Source organism: Ovis canadensis, chromosome 5, assembly GCF_042477335.2.
Source record: "Ovis canadensis isolate MfBH-ARS-UI-01 breed Bighorn chromosome 5, ARS-UI_OviCan_v2, whole genome shotgun sequence".
In the NCBI taxonomy this organism is placed as follows: Eukaryota; Metazoa; Chordata; class Mammalia; order Artiodactyla; family Bovidae; genus Ovis; species Ovis canadensis.
In genome coordinates, this window is record NC_091249.1 from 121005050 (window position 1) to 121024309 (window position 19260).

Sequence of the window (19260 nt, forward strand, 5' to 3'; positions counted from 1 at the left end):
ATACTAAGCCTGAAAGGTTTCACAAATACTAACAGCCTTTAAAGGAATAAGAAGCTATTTAAACACCAAGAGATACAATGCATATTAATATATATATATTTATATACTCTTTTAGCAATGAGAGTATCAAATTATCAAGACCAAAAAAAAAGAAAAAACCCACAAATAGGGAAAATTCACACAGCTCTCATGTAAAAATCCTACGTAAAACGCCGCAAAAAGAATCTACTACTAAGTTGCTTTAGTCATGTCCAACTCTGTGCAACCCCATAGATGGCAGCCCACCAAGCTCCACCGTCCCTGGGATTCTCCAGGCAAGAATACTGAGGTGGGTTGCCATTTCCTTCTCCAATGCATGAAAGTGAAAACTCTAAGTGAAGTTGCTCAGTCATCTCCAACTCTTAGCGACCCCATGGACTGCAGCCCACCAGGCTCCTCCGTCCATGGGATTTTCCAGGCAAGAGTACTGGAGTGGGGTGCCACTGCAAAAACAATCTAGCAGCTTATTAAAACAACAATCAACCATGACTGTGTGATCATGCTGGGCTAATTATAAGAAGTAGTAAGGGTAGCTGAATATTAGGAAATTGAGTAACAGAATAACTGCTCAAGATTACTAGGACAAAAGTAAAAAATCACTATGTCATTTCCACTGGTGCTAACAAGACTGTAAAATTCAACAAACATTCTTACCAGAAACCTATAAAATACAAAATGGGGAAAATTTCTTTAATGTGATTTAAAACAAAAAAAATTCTTTGTATATGAGAATATGAGTACATATTCTTTCTGTATGTATGAAATCAATCTAAACACCAGAGTCTCTCTTACCTGGGAAATACTAGTGGAGCAAGAGCTGGGAAACAATGGCCCACAGCTTATTTCCAGCCTGCCACCTGTTTTCATAAAACAATTTTACTGGAAGACAGCTATGTAAATGACCCATTGATTTACATATTGCCTACAGCTACTTTAACACTGCAACAATAGAACTGAGTAGCTCCAATAGACACTGACACACAAAGCTGAAAATATTTACTATCTAGCCCTTCAGAGTATAAACTTGACAAGCTCTGCACTAGAGCATTCCCATTAAAGTTAAGAAAACACAGATATTTTACATCAACCCACTACTTGGATATATCACCCAATGCAATCAGATAGCAACAGTAAAACTTCACCTTTTACAACTGCCTGCATCCCCAAGAACAAACCACTGACTCCCCCCGACGGCTGTCCCTTCCGCCTCGTCAGCGTCTCCACTGAGGAGCAGGTGGCTCTGATTCACTCATACCTGACTTAACCAAAATGATCACTGAAATGCCCATGGTTTCTTTTAATAAAGCAAAATGGAAACAGACTGTACTTCAAGAGAAGACACTGTAATTACCAGTATTTTCAAGTTAATTGTTCTTCGGAAAATAACTGAAAGCATAACAAAGTTGAGCAGAATCTACCGGTCCTACCCAGGGCTTGTGACTGTGGTTAGCACACACCGAGCATCTGAGTGTGCTGCGTGGCTCTCCTTGCGACACGCGTAACGATCACAGGTCCCCCTGCTTACGCACCCTTCCTGAAGAGACAGCTCCTGGTTCTCCTCCTCCGGACCACTGCTGTCACTCTGCAGCTCAGGCTCATTCTCCTCTTTTCCTGGCAGGGTCTCCCAGCTTTCATCGCTTGAGGACTGATCTTTCTCTGTACCAGAAAATCGATGAGGCAAAGAAGCAGACCATTCTCCATCACTGCACTCTGAACTGCAAATTTAGAACAGAAAAAAACTGTCATTACAATTGTATTTATCATTTGGAGTGTTAACCAGGCATTATGGTAGAGAACGGACTACTGATGCTCTAGATGTTTCATCAGGAGCTGATTCAATTTTAACACATTTTAAAATAAATATAAATATTCAGCAGAATGTAACATTTTCAAATGAATATATGGCAAGTTATGAAATTATCAATTTATTTTTTTCTTCATTAAAGTAACTAATTCCATGATGCTTAAATATAGGTTCCTTATATTTTAGACATATTCTAAACAAAATTTTAATAATCACAATTTAAATGGTATCCAGAATATATAATAAGAGCTGTTACTCACCGGACCTATCCACAACAACTTTGTAATTACCTACTGACAACTGGTATCATATCCTCTGTGAATAAATTTTCACTATTACCATGCTTAAAAAGCTTACCTATTTTTTCCTCTTCCTTTTACAAAAAACACTTTGCAATGGAGAAAGATTCAAATTCATACAAAACTGCACTAACAAATCTTTACTGAAGTCCTTTGGTAGGACTATGAACACAAAATAAATCTCAACAGAATATTCAGATAAGGAATAAAATAAGTGATAAAGGGTTAGAGAAAAATTTCAGAAAAATTACTTTCAGTTATACGTATTTAACGGGTTCATCTGTTTACATTCAACAACCTGCAAAGCATTCGTCATCTTGTATCTGCTGTTGTCCAGTCACTAAGTCGTGTCCAGCTCTTCTGCAACCCCAAGGGTGTGGCCCGCCAAGGCTCCTCTGTCCGTGGGTTTTCCCAGGAAAGGATCCTGGATCGGGCTGCCATCCCCTTCCCCGGGGGTCTCTCTGACCCAGGGATCCAACCTGCATCTCCTGCGTTGGTAGGTGGGTTCCTGGCTAACCCCCAAACCCCCAGGGAAGCCACATCTTACGTTACCAAAAGCTACCATATTACTTAACAGTGCTGAATATAAATCATAAATGCTCTTTCCAGTCATATCAATTATTCTGGTCAAGAATTCCCTTAAAGATTACCTTTTTTGCACTGACTTTTAAGAAAACAAAAAAATAACAAGCTTTATGTTTTTGAAAGGACGTGATACTTGGTAGTGTCGTCTTCTACAGGCAGATGAACCCAAGAGATCAAGATGTTATTAACAGAGAGCAGCACTGATCTGAGCTCTGAGAAGCTAACAGAAGTAAAGAAATAAAGTCAACTTCCAATTTTCCAAAAACAATGGGCAGCAGGACACAGATATCCTGGGGAAGGAAGAGAACAAAGTCCTGCCATAGCGAGTAACAGGTGGGCCTTCACTGGGTAAGCGCCAAAGCTGCTTCTACTCTGTAAAACCCTCTCTGACCCAAAGAATACCCTAAGATCAAGCAAATCATTTTCAGACTTGTATCAGTGTCAAAATCTAACAAAGAAACAGTTTTAAAGGAGCTTACTGAACTAACTTTCCTTGACTATGAAGCTTCTCAAATTTATAGCTAAATTACCAACTCCAATTTTGGTTTGTCTTTAAGAAGCAGGGTAAGATTTCTACATTAGTTTGTGGAAATGTTTAACACCCTTGCTTAAAAACAAACTTCATTATTAAACATTTCACTCAGAGTAAGGTCCTGTCCAGAAAGATATTGTACGAAACTTCTGAACTTTTATCAATTAGTGAAATACCTGATGTAATACCTCTAAATTTCAATATAAAAAGGATGTCTATGATCAACTATCAATATACTTAAGACGCTTATGTTGAGAACTGGCAAACTATGCATCTCGTTAGCCAAATCTGGCCCTGCTGCCGGTTTTATTTTTTAATGGTATGTGAGCCAAAAATGGTTTTCATATTTGATTTTGCCTCTTAGTCAGCAAAACCTAAAATACTTAATATCTGACCCTTTAAGAAAGCTTGCAGACACCTGGCCTACATCACTGCTACTCATTATATAAAACACTCACCGCTAAGTAGGTAGCTTTTTAAACATATATTCCCAGCCCTGACCACATACTAAGCTTTCATAACCACTAACTGCCCACCAAATATTTTTTAGATTTTCACATTCCTATTAAAAATTGTGTAGTCATAACAAAATTCATCTATTTAAGTCCCTATCTTGATTTTTTATCTGCTAATGGGATTACCCTGCCCTTCAGCTGGACAGGTCTCTGACTCCTCACAAGCTCCCCACACGTAAGTCCTCTCTTCCCATCTTTTCTGTTCAGTGGCTCTTATATTCTAGCCCCCTTTTCTCCATTTCCCCTAAAAATCTCTGGCTCAAGTGTTTTCTCCAAACCCAGACTTAAGACAATTAATTATTAACTCAGTTCAGTTCAGTTGCTCAGTCGTGCCCAACTCTGCAACCCCATGAACTGCAGCACACCAGGCCTCCCTGTCCATCACCAACTCTCACAGTCTACCCAAACCCATGTACATCGAGTGGGTGATGCCATCCAGCCATCTCATCCTCTGTCGTCCCCTTCTCCTCCTGCCCTCAATCTTTCCCGGCATCAGGGTCTTTTCAAATGAGTCAGCTCTTCGCATGAGGTGGCCAAAGTACTGGAGTTTCAGCTTCAGTATCAGTCCTTCCATTGAATATTCAGGACTGATTTCCGTTAGAATGGACTGGTTGGATCTCCTTGCAGTCCAAGGGACTCTCAACAGTCTTCTCCAACACCACAGTTCAAAAGCATCAAGTTTTCAGCACTCAGCTTTCTTCACAGTCCAACTCTCACATCCATACATGACCACAGGAAAAACCATAGCCTTGACTAGATGGACCGTTGTTGACAATGTCTCTGCTTTTTAATATGCTGTCTACGTTGGTCATAACTTTCCTTCCAAGGAGTAAGCATCTTTTAATTTCACAGCTGTAGTCACCATCTGCAGTGATTTTGGAGCCCCCAAAAATAAAGTCTGACACTGTTTCCACTGTTTCCCCATCTATTTCCCCTGTTTCCCCATGTATTTCCCATGAAGTGATGGGACCAGATGCCATGATCTTCATTTTCTGAATGTTGAGCTTTAAGCCAACATTTTCACTCTCCTCTTTCACTTTCATCAAGAGGCTCTTTAGTCCTTCTTGACTTTCTGCCAGAAGGGTGGTGCCATCTGCATATCTGAGGTTATTGATATTTCTTCTGGCAATCTTGATTCCAGCTTGTTTCTTCCAGCCCAGCATTTCTCATGATGTACTCTGCATCTAAGCTAAATACGCAGGGTGACAATATACAGCCTTGACATACTCCTTTTCCTATTTGGAATCAGTCTGTTGTTCCATGTCCAGTTCTAACTGCTGCTTCCTGACCGGCATATAGGTTTCTCACGAGGCAGGTCTGGTGGTCTGGTATTCCCATCTCTTTCAAAATTTTCCACAGTTTATCGTGATCCACACAGTCAAAGGCTTTGGCACAGTCAATAAAGCAGAAATATGTTTTTCTGGAACTCTCTTGCTTTTTCGATGATCCAGCGATGTTGGCAATTTGATCTCTGGTTCCTCTGCCTCTTCTAAAACCAGATTGAACATCTGGAAGTTCACAGTTCATGTATTGCTGAAGCCTGGCTTGGAGAATTTTAAGCATTACTTTACTAGCTAGTGTCCCTAAATTTAATCCCAACTCCCTCAACTCAATTAAAAAACATATTCTGAATATTCCTATCACTTCAATTTACATCAAACAGTGCATTTATAATGTTACGCCAAAAATATTATATTTTATAATAAAATATTATAAATACTAGATTTACATTAAAACAGTATAGGAACGTCAACAGTTCCTCCCCACTAAGGCTTCTTTCACACACATAAGCCATCTCCCTACAGCCCTCACCATTCTTGCTACAGCTGTCCAGTAACATTGTACCTTAAGGTAATACAGCTGAGAACACAGGTTCTGGAGTCAGCTAGCCTGGATTTGAATTCACCAGTTATTAGCTGCAGAAAAGTTATTTAATGTCTCTGTGCCTTTACTGTGTCACCTATCAGAATAATAAAATATAGTATCCACTATCACACTGAGTTTATTTGAGGAGTAAATGCGTTAATATACAGAAAACATTCTAACAGGGCCTGGTAAAAGTCAGTCATCAGCAACTATTAACAAATCATTTTTTTAAACAATACTTTTTTTTGTTACCTAAATACACTTTAGTTATCTCCTAAGCAATATTTGTAAGGTTCCTAATGTGATGTGCCAGCTTTTATTTTTTTCTGATTCACATCAAAATAAATATATAATGATAAGAATTAAGAAAACTTTGTACCATTTAATATATTTTAGCCACTCGAAAAAATATTAGTGTATAGAAAAAAAAAGTGTTAGCTTCGAATGGCACTGATGATTCACTACAATCTGACCCCAGTTGCGAGTACATTCTCACATCCGGCACTTTCCTTCCAACACGCTCTACTCCAAAAGCTGCCCCTCAAATACGAAGTTTCATCACAACTATCGCTCCCACCACCATGGATGTGTTCACCATCGCTTCACCTTCTTTCGTCATTTCAGGGCCGGGTCGTTCCTTCAAGACCTTCCCCTACAGCACTGTTTCTTTTGTTTTTCAACTAATTCATAGACTAGCCTTCTTATTCATTCAGTCTGAACCACTGAAATGCAGCTGCTCCTTTAGCGCTGCGTTTAAAGGCATCTTTCGTAAGCGCAAACTCAGTTTCTTTTTACCAGAAAAGCATCCAAGGAGATTTGCTTGTATTGTGCAGTATCTGTAAGCTCTTAGAAGTTAACTAAGACTGTATTATCAAATGATTTTAAACAGTGAATTTTCAGTGACATCAGTTTATTTTAAAGGACCAACAATCTTTAGTGTGTGTTCTCTAGAAATGAATACACATGGATGATAGAATTGGTAAAAAGTAATGTATCAATAATTTCCTGTTAATATTTCATTCTGAACATTATTATCTATGGCCAATTTCCCAATTTAATGTCTGTTACTCATTTGTAGCTCTAAAACTCCAAACTGGTTCAGAGAGCTAGTCAAAGGAAATTTAACTATGATTAAGATTTTTTACTACGAAAAGCAAAAAACCTACCATAGATTATTTCTTTACTGAAGAAACACGATACCACATTTAACATCAGGTGAAGCTCCATCTATGATGTATGACAGCCTTTTTCACCCTGACGGTGGAATATGACGATGGCAAGAGCAGGCTTTGGAGTCTGACAGCTAACTTAGGATCTGCTCAGTACTTATAGTACAAGCCTGGACAATGAATGAACTTCCCTGAGTTCACTTTTCCTCATCTGTAAAATGAGGACATTAATGTTTACCTTTCAAGGCTACAGTGATGTTTAAATGAAAAACAGATAAAGTGATCTGCACAATTTTCAGAAAATGGCAAACATTTAATAAAAGTGGTGGTTAACTTCTTTCACTGTATAACCTACCTGCTTAGGGATTTCAATAGGATTTCCTGCCAGCACACCACCGTTTCCCTTTCTCTACCAAAGGAAATCTACTCAATACCTTCTGGTCTGTCTTACTGAATAGACAAACTGACAGTATCGTCAGTCTCCTGGTCCCCTGACCGCTTTACAGCAGAGCTCAGCAAATCATGCCCCGGTGCAAAAGCAGGATCTGCCCACCGGTCTGTTTTTCAGTGGCCTGGAAGCTAAGGGTGTTTTCTGCATTTTAAAATGCTCATATAGGTATCCACATAATATCCTCAATTTTGCCTTTTGGTCCACAGAGCTTAAAATATTTACTATCTGGTTAATCTTTAAAAAAAAAGTTTGCAGACCCCAAAGAAGACATAGCAAAGAAGCATCCAACATAGATCAGTGGAAGAGAAACCGTGAGCAGAAAAGGGTGAGCAAACAGCTCAATCGCAGCAGAAGATGTGTACAGAGTAAAAAATCAATTAGCTATGGAAACTAGAGAATATAGAAATAATAAAGGGAATTAAAATTGAGGCATTTAATTAGAGTAGATAGTGAAATAAAAAATGCGGTGATGCGAAACACTTACTCTGAAAACTCAGCAGTGGAAAACATAAACAGGCAAGCAATGAAAAGAGGAAGCAAGACCAATGAATGCTGCCCCCAAGATTTAGAAAAACTGAAGGAAGCTAGGGGTAAAGACAATAAATAAGCAAGGTATCAGACGCAACGCTAAAGAAAAAATTTCGGAAGAAATTTAAAACAGGAACCAATAACAACGTATTATGTTAGTACAGGCTTCCCTGGTGGCGCAGAGGGTAAAGCGTCTGCCTGCAATGTAGGAGACCTGGGTTCGATCCCTGGGTCGGGAAGATCCCCTGGAGAAGGGAACAGCAACTCACTCCAGTATTCTTGCCTGGAGAATCCCATAGACGGAGGAGCTTGGTGGGCCACAGTCCACGGGTCACAAAGAGTCGGACACGACTGAGTGACTGCGCTTTAACTTTTCACTTATGTTAGTATGCTAATACGTATTCTTTTGGAGGGAGGAAAACAAGGTGATCACATCCTACTATCTCAGTGTCTCCAGGAAAGCAGAGACACAGTTAACAGGCTGAGTGACATGACGATACGGAACTAAAAGAAAAAGACTTTAGAGTAATTTTCCAAGAACCAGCAACAGAACAGACAGGACGGAGACTAGCCTTGGACTCGTGAGGACTCATTTGTTCTTGACTGTGAAGGCACATGAGGCAAACGTTTCAAATTTCTCAGAGGAGAAACTAAGATGCCCCTGAGCGTTTCGCACGGTCTTTCGCTAGTGCTGTTGCCCATGAGCATTTAGAACCATATTCTAAAGCAGAAAACTGTGACTTACTCAAATACTACGCTCTTTACAGATGTAACTGTGAACCAAAAAAGGTTTTCATGGGAGTGAAATTATATGTGGTTTCTGTTGCTGTCCGTTGCTCAGCTGCTCAGTCACCTCAGACTCTTTGCCACCCCGTGGACTGCAGCACGCCAGGTTTCCCTGTCTTTCACTACCTCCCAGAGTTTCCTCAAACTCACGTCTGTTGTTGATGATGCCATCCAACCACCTCACCCTCTGTTGCCCCCTTCTCCTCCTGCCCGCAATCTTTCCCAGCATCAAGGTGTTTTCTAGTGAGTCAGTTCTTTGCATCAGGTGGCCAAAGTACTGGAGCTTCAGTTTCAGCATCAGTCCTTACAACGGATACTTAGGGTTGATTTCCTTTAGAATTGACTGGTTGGATTTCCCTGCAGTCCACGGGACTCTCAAGAGTCTTCTCTAGCACCACAATTCGAAAACATCAATTCTTTCATGCTCAGCCTTCTTTATAGTCCAACCCTCACATCCGTACATGATTAATGGAAAAACCACAACTTTTGACTACTATATGGACCTTCGTCAGCAAAGTAGTATCTCTGCTTTTTAAACCACCACCTAGGTGTGTCGTAGCTTTTCTTCCAAGGAGCATCTTTGAATTTCATGGCTGCAAGCACTGTCCTCAGTGATTTTGGAGCCCAAGAAAATAAAGCCTCTCACTGCTTCCACTGTTTCCCCATCTATTTGCCAGAAGTGATGGGATCAGATGGCATGGCCTTAGTCTTCTGAATGCTGGGTTTTAAGTCCGCTTTTCCACTCTCATCTTCCACCTCCATCAAGAGGCTCTTTAGTTCCTTCGCTTTCTGCCATAAGGGTGGTGGCATCTGCACCTCTGAGCTTACTGGCAATTCTCCAATCCTCCCAGCAATCTAGATTCCAGCTTGTGTTCCATCCAGCCTGGCATTTGGCGTGATGGACTCCGCATGTAAGTGGTTTTTCTATCATAATTCAAAAAAGCTACACGCACCCCAACGTTCACGGCAGCACTGTTTCCAGCAGCCAGAACACGGGAGCAACTGGTCACCCATCGACAGGTGAACGGAGAGAGAAGTTGCGGTGCACATATACGGTGGAATATCACTCACCCATAAAAAGGAACAAAGGTGAGTCAGCTGAATTGAGGTGGATGAACCTGGAGCCTATTATGCACAGTGAAGCAAGTCAGAAAGAGAAAAGCAAATATAAAAGCACAGATGCGTGGAATCTAGAAAACGGTACTGATGACCTATCTGCAGGGCAGGAACAGAGATGTGAGCACAGAGAAAAGATGCGTGGGCACAGCGAGGGGAGGAGAAAGTGGGACAAACTGAGAGAGCAGCACTGGAATATACAGACACTTAGTGGGCAGGTGCTGCGTAACAAAGCGGGCTCAAGCTTGGTGCTCTGCGACCATCTGGAGGGGTGGGATGGGGGTGGTGGGGAGGAGGCTCAAGAGGGAGGAGATATATGTAGACATATGTATACTTACAGCTGATTCACACTTATTGTACAGCAGAAACCAACACGTTATAAAGCAATTATCCTCCAATTAAAAAAAAACTATATGTGGTTTCTAGATAAAATACTTTAGGTACAAATCCTATTAGAAATAAGAAGCAAAATTAGCCCAAATCAACCTCTTGAGTCCCTAAATCTCATAAGGAATTGATCTGTCTGTCTTCTCTGATATTTATATATTTATACCACCCCTAAAAATTCAACTATATAGAAGCTTAGGGAAGAATGAAATTTTACATAGTTTTCTTATCTGACCAGCTGTGGATTAAAAACAATTTTAGAACTTTATTGAAAATACGCTGGAAGGAAATTATATTAAAAAGTGTGGTGTTGGAGAAGACTCTTGAGAGTCCCTTGGCCTGCAAGGAGATCCAACCAGTCCATCCTAAAGGAAATCAATCCTGAATATTCATTGGAAGAACTGATGTTGAAGATGAAGCTCCCATACTTTGGCCGACTGATGTGAAGAACTGACTCACTGGAAAAGACCCTGATGCTGGGAAAGACTGAAGGCAGGAGGAGAAGGGGATGACAGAGGATGAGATGGTTGGATGGCATCACTGACTCAATGGACATGAGTCTGAGTGAACTCCGGGAGTTGGTGATGGACAGGGAGGCCCAGCGTGCTGCAGTCCGTGAGGTGGCAAAGAGTCGGACACGACTGAGCGACTGAACTGATTATATAATTCTTGGGATTCTCAAAAATAGTATACTGAACATAATCTAAGCAGTTTGGGGCTTTTTACTAGTACTAACACTGAATTATGTTGTGATAAAATGATACGATAGAAGTTGTTCAAATCTGTAAGTCGGCTTCATTTAATAAATAAGACCGAAATAGTTAAGATTTTTTCTTTTTTTTGGCCTCATCGTGGGGCTTGTGGGAGCTTAGTCTCCCGACCAGGGATCAAGCCCCGGCCCTTGGCAGTGTGCAGCTGCGACCACTGGACTGCCAGGGAAGCCCCTAGGCTTCTTCTTGAATTGTGTCTGCCTTTTACAACTTTCTGGTCTTTCCCCTCAATATCCAAATACTGTAATCTATGACTCCCCAGGTATGCCTGAGGAACAAAGTTATCTGTCACCAACTTATTCCTTCTAAACTATGAACTTGGAAACAAGATGAAAAGTTTGCTAAAACACTAGAGCATTGTGCTCACAGACATTCGCTGTGGCTGTTCATAGGCACTTCACTTGTTGGGAGACAGCATGACCAGAGGAGCCTTCTGCACAGATTTCAACTAACGCAGAGGGGAGGGAAGGAGCTTGATTTAGCCTCATGGTAACTGTCTGTGTATTCTGTCTTTCTCATAAGGTTGATGAAGATCAAGGCAATAGGGATCACTATTATTTGTATTTACAGAGTACCTGGAACAAAATGTGACCTTTAGGAGGATTTCAAGAAATTCTTTTTAAATAAATCAAATCAAAATCAACTATAAGTAATATTCCTTTCATTCTCCCAAAGTCATCAACAACAAAAAGTTGTCCTGACATGTTTACATTAGATAAGGCAAGGTTTCTTACCTTTTAAGCAAGGTTAAGGCCTACGGACAGAAAAACTCTGAGAAAAAAACCTTAAGTGCTGTAAGAAGTGGTCAGGAGATGGCACACCTCTTTTCAGAACAATTAGGCCCAAGGTTAAAATCTGCTGCCATGGGCAAAAGGCTCTTTTAAACTCACGATCTTGTGCTCAAACAGTTATTAACATTCTCAGGGTATATTTCTGAAGAGCCGAGTATGAACCTTAGCTCTTTGGTCTAATTCCAAGTCTGGTAATTATACACTGCCTATTAAAATTCCCCCTGCAGCTCTAATTTAATACGGTGGTGCTCAGTTCCTGTCAAACTGCTCAGAGCAACTTCACCAGCTGCAATGTTTATCCCATAAAGTATAATGTTTCACATGTGCTTATATGATCATTTAGAATTTTTCAGGGAAGCAAACATATATTCTTTAAGAATAAACTATATATTTTTAAGTGGCCAAAAAAATCCTATACCTTAAAATGTCACAGTAAATTTTAGTTTATTTTCTTGATAAAAGAGTTCTACTTGTAGCTATTATACTATTAACATGATGAGAAAACTCTTCAAGTATGTCATCTTTAAGTTTTATAAAGCAGGAAAAATACAAAAACCTCACAGACTCAAAACTATCCTTTTTCTTGTGGTTGGCAAATAGCATAAATATTTCAGCACCTTCATTAGATGACATCAGGCTTGACTACAAAATGCAAACTAAAGAGGTTTTTATTTTTGATTAACGTGTCTATAGTGGAGAAAGCATAGCCAAGCTAAATGATTTTCTTCAAAAAAGCAAAAATGTGGTAAAAAAGTACACCAACCTTATACTTTCAAATCATAAGATATCGAGGATTATTAAGTGTTTTTAATAGTAATCTAAAGGTCTAACAGATGTTCATAATCCAATCCAAAAACCTGAGGACTATGTTTCAGAATTTAGAACTTCAACCTCCCCTCCTCAAGATTTAGAAATACTACTTAACATTACCAATGGAGTCTAAGTCAGCACCAAAAATCAAACGTTTTCATACTTCTGCAGTGAACTGTATGAATACTCGAAAAGGAGCCTAATTTTAGTTCATATCTAGATCTGCAATCAAGACTAGTCGGGTTTTGTGGCCAATTGCTGTTTTTAGAACTTCATGGATTTTGGGTAAAAGACTGTGCTCCTACACTGGAAAAGCAGCAGACAGGCCGGCACATGCCCTCAACGTCAAGGCGACAGCAGAAAGACTCCAGCCGCTGCTACAAGCTACACGCTTCAGTATGGAAGCTCAATTTACACATCCCCCAAATCAAGACAATTTTATTAATTTTATGATGTCAAAGAAAATATATAAAATGCATTCATATTCACACAGAGAAATTTCTTTCTTTGTAGAACTTTCTAGTTAAAAAAAACAATATTTTTCTAAAATTGAGAAAATCTTGAAATTGCACTGCAATTGAGCATTCCAAGCGTGACCACAGGTGTAAAAGAGCAGATAAAAGTCTAGACTCTGGGGTACTGAAAAGTCAGCAGCTGGACAAAGAAATCCTTCATTTCTCTGTTCTTTCTGTTGTCTTACAATATGGGAAAGAAGGATCTATGTTAAGAGGAATCAGAATGCTTCTTACAAGACAAGTGATAATGTTCTCCTCAAAACAGTAAATTACAGCAGTGAAGAACAGAGAGCCTGGAGTTAGTAAGTAGACAATCAAATTCCAGGTCCACCTCTTACTAGCTTTGTGACCTTAGGAAGTTAGTAAATACTCTTATGCCTCAGTTTCATCTACAAATGTGGAAAATAACAAATGTACCACATAAAGTTACTAATGAAAAATAAATGCTAAATAAAAATAAATAAAAAATAAACTGATAGGAACAGCAACAGAAGAATAAACAGGTGATATTAATAAATATTGGCAAAGTAAACATAATATTAGCAACCAAAATTTCCTTGATCTTAACCACATTGTAAATCCAGACCGGCTTAATGTAAGAAATTTTTAAAAATACAACAAATGTTTACCTTGCATTTTATCAGCATTAACTGAAATACCATGAATTGAAGTAATTAGTATCGCTATCGTTTTTTAATAATGAATAGTTACTACCTGAACTTTTAAGATCCATGAACTACTGAAACACCTCAGAGAGCATTTCTATGAAAACTAACCAGTATGCATGGCTAGCAATGGGTAAATAAAAATATCTGATGAGTCAGAATAGCTGATTCCATGACCATGGCAGAGAGCCCATCCACCAAACATAAACGGTGCTAGAAAATAAGCTGCTCTGCTCACTACACAATCTCACAAAGCACTGCACAAAACTCACCTATCTTCGTCTTTGTCATACAGCTGGTAGTAGTCTCCACAGCCATTCCAGAACGTGTTACCCACAGCCTCTTGCCTTACTGGGGCTCCGCTTTCTGCTGTTAGCTGGCGATCTTCTGCTTCCCTCTGTGTGACTCTCGCGAAAGGCAGATCCAAGAACATACAATCATGTTCTCCGTCATACTCATCACATTTTATTAAGAGGTCATCTGAGCCATTTTCCTCAACTTCCAAAGCCTCTCTCCACCTCTGAACACTTCTTTGTTTGACCTCATGCCTATTAAACCCTGTTTCTTGGTCTACCTGGCTTGAACTTATCACTTTCCTAACTTTGGGCCTCACCACCTGCTCAAGGGAGCTTCCCTGGTCTTTGCCCCTATCACTGGTGGCTTGTTCACTGCAAATATGCCTGGGAGCACAGGCGGAACCTTCAGCTGAACTTTCTCTCTGTCTCTCCCGGCTAGCATCATTTTGTTGTTTCTTTCTAACCACTTCATCTTCAGAAGAGGCTGTCTGAAATTCCTGATTGTTATCAGTAGGCCTTTCCACGGGAGGTGCTGAATCTGCCTCTCCAAACTCGTCTCTTAATTCACAGTTGAAAGAGGGAGCTGCTGGTGGGAGACCAGTGTATGCCTCTGCCTCTCCATTTTCCAACTCAAACACCGTATCGCCCAGTGCTGCCTGACAGCTGCCACCTTCCACAACGCCTGCAGAGAGCTGAAGATGGCCATTATCCTCTCCACGTCTGCCGTCTGGATCGTAAAAGTCAGTATGAGCCAGTGTAGCTCCATGTTGGACACCTGAAGCATTACAAGCTCCTGGAGTACATCCTCCCTCAGAGTGACTGTGCAGATCCACGCCGTTTCCTAAGGGCTCCCTGCCTTCCTCGCTATGACGCACTGCAGCGAAGGACGGAGTGCTCTCAATGGTTTGGTTCAATGCTGTATCACAAATGGGAATTTCTGCTTCACTTTTTTCTAATAAAGGGTCATTGGGTACAGAAGAATGAACTTGATCCAGTGGACTGGAACCTTCACAGAACAAAAGAAAACATATTTAGAGGGGCTAATTTAGATAACATTTAATAATGACTCTTTAACTAGAAACCATACCAATTATTACCTATTTGAGAATACGAGTGAATTTCTCTGACTGGTGCTTCTATACGCCCTAACTTAGCCGGGAGGGGCAGACTGGTTACCCTATTGAGTTCTTTTATGCCATTGTATAGCCTCTCAAGATCCTCTCTCTCGGACATCTGTAGGTTTTTCACCCAAACCCTAATACTTAAAGCGTTCTATACAAGATATTTAAGGGAGACTGAGGAGAGACCTGAGAGAAGGCCTAGGATAACCAATCTGCTCTTCCAGCGTCTAGAAAGGGCAATTCAGACTTAAATTATCACACGTAGATCTCTTTAAAGGGTTTAAAATAGCTATAGGAACAGGTAACAGAGCTAACAGAAGTGAGACTGTGTTCTATGTCAATTCAGATTATATCTCAGTCACCAGATATATAATATTAAATTTCTATCCCCAAAATGAACTGTTATAATATATCTGCAATGAGTTAACTTCAGTTATGTTACAGCTATGACTGGAAAACAACAAAAAAGTCAATGTATTGACTCTCTTTGTCATAGTTTCTAAGAACTATGAGACAAGAGTAAAATGCTATATACCCTCCAAATTACTTTCAGCACAACTATCTTTTACACTAATGTATAACTAAAAAAAAAATAAAGATACCACGACCTGCTGAGACAAAATTTTATAAATTATAAATAACTAAAGGTAAGTCTTGTCATATCACAAAAAGGCTTCTTTAGCAGAATGACCTTACCTAATAATTCATATTCTTATACATAAATGACAGAAAAAAAAACCCTAGAATTATCAAGTTTGCTCAGGACAAGAGGAAATTGACATTAAAAAGGTGCAGTTACAGTACATGCACTGTTGGTACTCTTTAGCTGCAAAGTGGGACCAACTCTGCGACCCCATGGACTGCAGCCCACCAGGCGCCTCTGTCCACGGGATTTCCCAGGCATGAGTACTGGAGTGGGCTGCCATTTCCTTCTCCAGATCTTCCCGACCCAGAGATCGGACCCGCCTCTCCACACTGGCAGGCAGATTCTTTACCACTGAGCCATCTGGGAAGCCACAGTTCATGGATACCTGCAAAATACTGTTTGAGTAATGAATAATTAAGGAATTTTAAATAAATAACTATTACTTGACCTTTGTATTTTATATAATGATTCTAAAAATATCAAATTAACCAAGTTAAATTATTTAGAGATACAAATAAAACCAAACAACAAAAAAAGCTATTTAAATATAATATGCAGGGGAGAATATACTCAGTGCACGTTAAACAGAGAATTCTTTTCCTTGAACATGTCCTCTGGCGGAACGATGGGACAGTGTAATCCCGGTGATGACAATGCTGTTACGGATTACCGACAGGCTGCGTTCTATTTTCTTCTATGAATATACTATTAAGTTCAACAGAAAATTTTACAATAGAAATTCTTGATAGGAAATATACAGCATTTATGCTCAAGACACACACAAAACCCACTATCTCAAGCACCACAAGGTCACTTTTTGCATCGCTACTCACAGCTCTGAGCACCTCCAGGCTGCGTTTTGCATCGCTACTCACAGCTCTGAGCACCTCCAGGCTGCGTACCTGAGGGACTTTCCTCCGGAGCGCCGTCCAGTTCCAGCACTTCATAGTCGTCGCCAGCCCGACCTAAGCTTCTCTCGTGCCTGGTCATGCACGGCTTGAAGCTGACATACGCATGTCTTCTGCCGTATCTCCTGCCGGTAATGGTCTGATACCCTCCTGCTGGTTTCGGCCAGGCAGCCTTGCTAGAGTCTTGATCCATCACTGAAAGACACAGTCAGAGAGGCACAGCCGTGGCTCTCGCTGTGACACTCTCCTGGGTTCCCTCACCCTGCTGCTCTCCCCCGGGTGCCCTTTCCCAATAAAATCTCTTGCTTTGTCAGCACATGTGTCTGCTCAGACAATTCATCTCCGAGTGTTAGACAAGAGCCCAGTTTCAGGCCCTGGAAGGGGTCCCCCTTCCTGCAACACGTGGCGACTCTGGTGGGAGTCTTCTTCACTGAGACTGACATCCCGACCACTCGGGGTGCTCAGGGGCCAGCGTGCCTGCCTGCCAATGGACATATATGCTATTATCTGTCAAATCATATGCTACTGAACACCAAGTGCCCCTTACTAGTAATATAAAACTAACTTGAAAAGTAAGTATATTACTTTCTGAGAGTTATGTGACCCCCTTCATCCCTCCCCCAAATATCTTTTCTTGGTTCCTTTAAGGTATTGCAGCTTTTTATAACATAACCTACCCCCAATTTTTTCCACATGCCAAATTACTAGACTGTAAAAGCTGCTAAAGGATTGGAGAATGATCCTTCAAATTATCTAAGTACCTTATGTATAACTGCTCAATACAAATTTGTTGAGTGAATTACTCGCATATAATGGTTTCAATTACATTAAAAGTGAATAAATTCCAGTCAAATTGCTGTTCAGTTGTTCAGTTGTGTCCGACTCTTTGTGACCCCATGGACTGCAGCACACCAGGCCTCCCTGTCCTTCACTATTTCCCAGAGCTTATTCAAACCCATATCCATCAAGTCGGTGATGCCATCCAACCACCTTGTCCTCTGTCGTCCCCTTCTCTTCCCACCTTCCATCTTTCCCAGCATCAGGGTCCTTTCTAATGGCTCTTCACATCAACTGGTCAAAGTATTGGAGATGCAGTTTGAGCATCAGTCCTTCCAATGAATATTCAGGGCTGATTTCCTTTAGGAGGGACTGGTTGGATCTCCTTGCAGTCCAAGAGACTCTCAAGAGTCTTCTCCAACACCACACTTCAAATGCAGCACCAATTCGTCGGCGCTCAGCCTTCTTTATAGTCAAACTCTCACATCCACACATGATTACTGCAAAAACCACAGCTTTGACTATACAGACCTTTGTCAGCAAAGTAATGTCTCTGCTTTTTAATATGCTGTCTACGTTTCTCACAAGTAATTTATTTAATGCTATCTGTACTACAAAGAACCAACTGGACCACAATAAAATATACCCCAAAGATCAGGGTCAAGTAAAACTCTCCAAAAGAAAACAGTGGTGAGCCAAGTCAAACTTTTTAAAACTACCAATGTTATACGCATGGTAAAAAAAAGTCAAAAATATCTGAACAACATAACTACTAAGTTCTGAGCCTAAGCAATATGTAACAGCAAAGATTAGCATCTTTTACTAAGTAGGACATTATCTCACATCTACACGTGGAGTAAGTTTGCTTAGTCAAGGGCAATTCACATATATTACGCAGGAACTAATAAAGTATCTCCTCACAGAATACGGAACAGTCAGTGAATGAAAGTTACATATTTCTGTTTTAGGGTATTAAAACAAAAAATATAATTGCTTCTAAGCACAAATTCCAATCCCAAAGAAAGGCAATGCCAAAGAATGCTCAAACTACTGCACAATTGCACTCATCTCACACGCTAGTAAAGTAACGCTCAAAATTCTCCAAGCCAGGCTTCAGCAATACGTGAACCGTGAACTTCCAGATGTCAAGCTGGATTTAGAAAAGGCAGAGGAACCAGAGATCAAATTGCCAACATCCGCCTGATCACAGAAAAAGCAAGAGAGTTCCAAAAAAACATCTACTCTGTTTAACTGACTATGCCAAAGCCTTTGACTGTGTGGATCACAACAAACTGTGGAAAATTCTTCAAGAGATGGGAATACCAGACCACCTAACCTGCCTCCTGAGAAATCTGTATGCAGGTCAGGAAGCAACAGTTAGAACTGGACATGGAACAACGGACTGGTTCCAAATCGGGAAAGAAGTACGTCAAGGCTATATATTGTCACACTTATATGCAGAGTAAATCATGAGAAACGCTGGGCTGGATGAAGCACAAGCTGGAATCAAGATTGCCGGGAGATATATCAATAACCTCAGATATGCAGAGGACACCACCTTTATGGCAGAAAGTGAAGAAGAACTAAAGAGCCTCTTGATGAAAGTGAAAAGAAGAGAGTGAAAAAGTTGCCTTAAAGCTCAATATTTAGAAAACTAAGATCATGGCATCTGGTCCCATCACTTCATGGGAAGTAGACGGGGAAACAGTGGAAACAGTGGCCGACTTTATTTTTCTGGGCTCCAAAATCACTGCGGATGATGACTGCAGCCATGAAATTAAAAGACACTCTCCTTGGAAGAAAAGCTATCATCAACCTAGACAGCATGTTAAAAAGTAGAGACATTACTTTGCCAACAAAGGTCCGTCTAGTCAAGGCTATGGT

At 40.4% G+C, this 19260-nt stretch overlaps 1 protein-coding gene across 9 annotated transcripts in view; it reads right to left on the minus strand.

The window, feature by feature from the left end:
- The window catches only part of PJA2 (praja ring finger ubiquitin ligase 2), a 244142-nt gene that overhangs the window by 202961 nt on the left and 21921 nt on the right, over nt 1–19260 (minus strand). For all 9 annotated transcript variants that reach the window (XR_011257399.1, XR_011257402.1, XR_011257400.1 and 6 more), the window contains exons 3-5: nt 16594–16794; nt 13901–14930; nt 1569–1754 (exon numbers count right to left, since the gene is read on the minus strand). Coding sequence is in view for 5 of the 9 variants with exons in the window: in XM_069592665.1 (XP_069448766.1) it covers nt 1569–1754; nt 13901–14930; nt 16594–16794 (1417 nt within the window). In the remaining 4 variants the exon portion in view is untranslated. The remainder of the gene's footprint in view (nt 1–1568; nt 1755–13900; nt 14931–16593; nt 16795–19260) is intronic.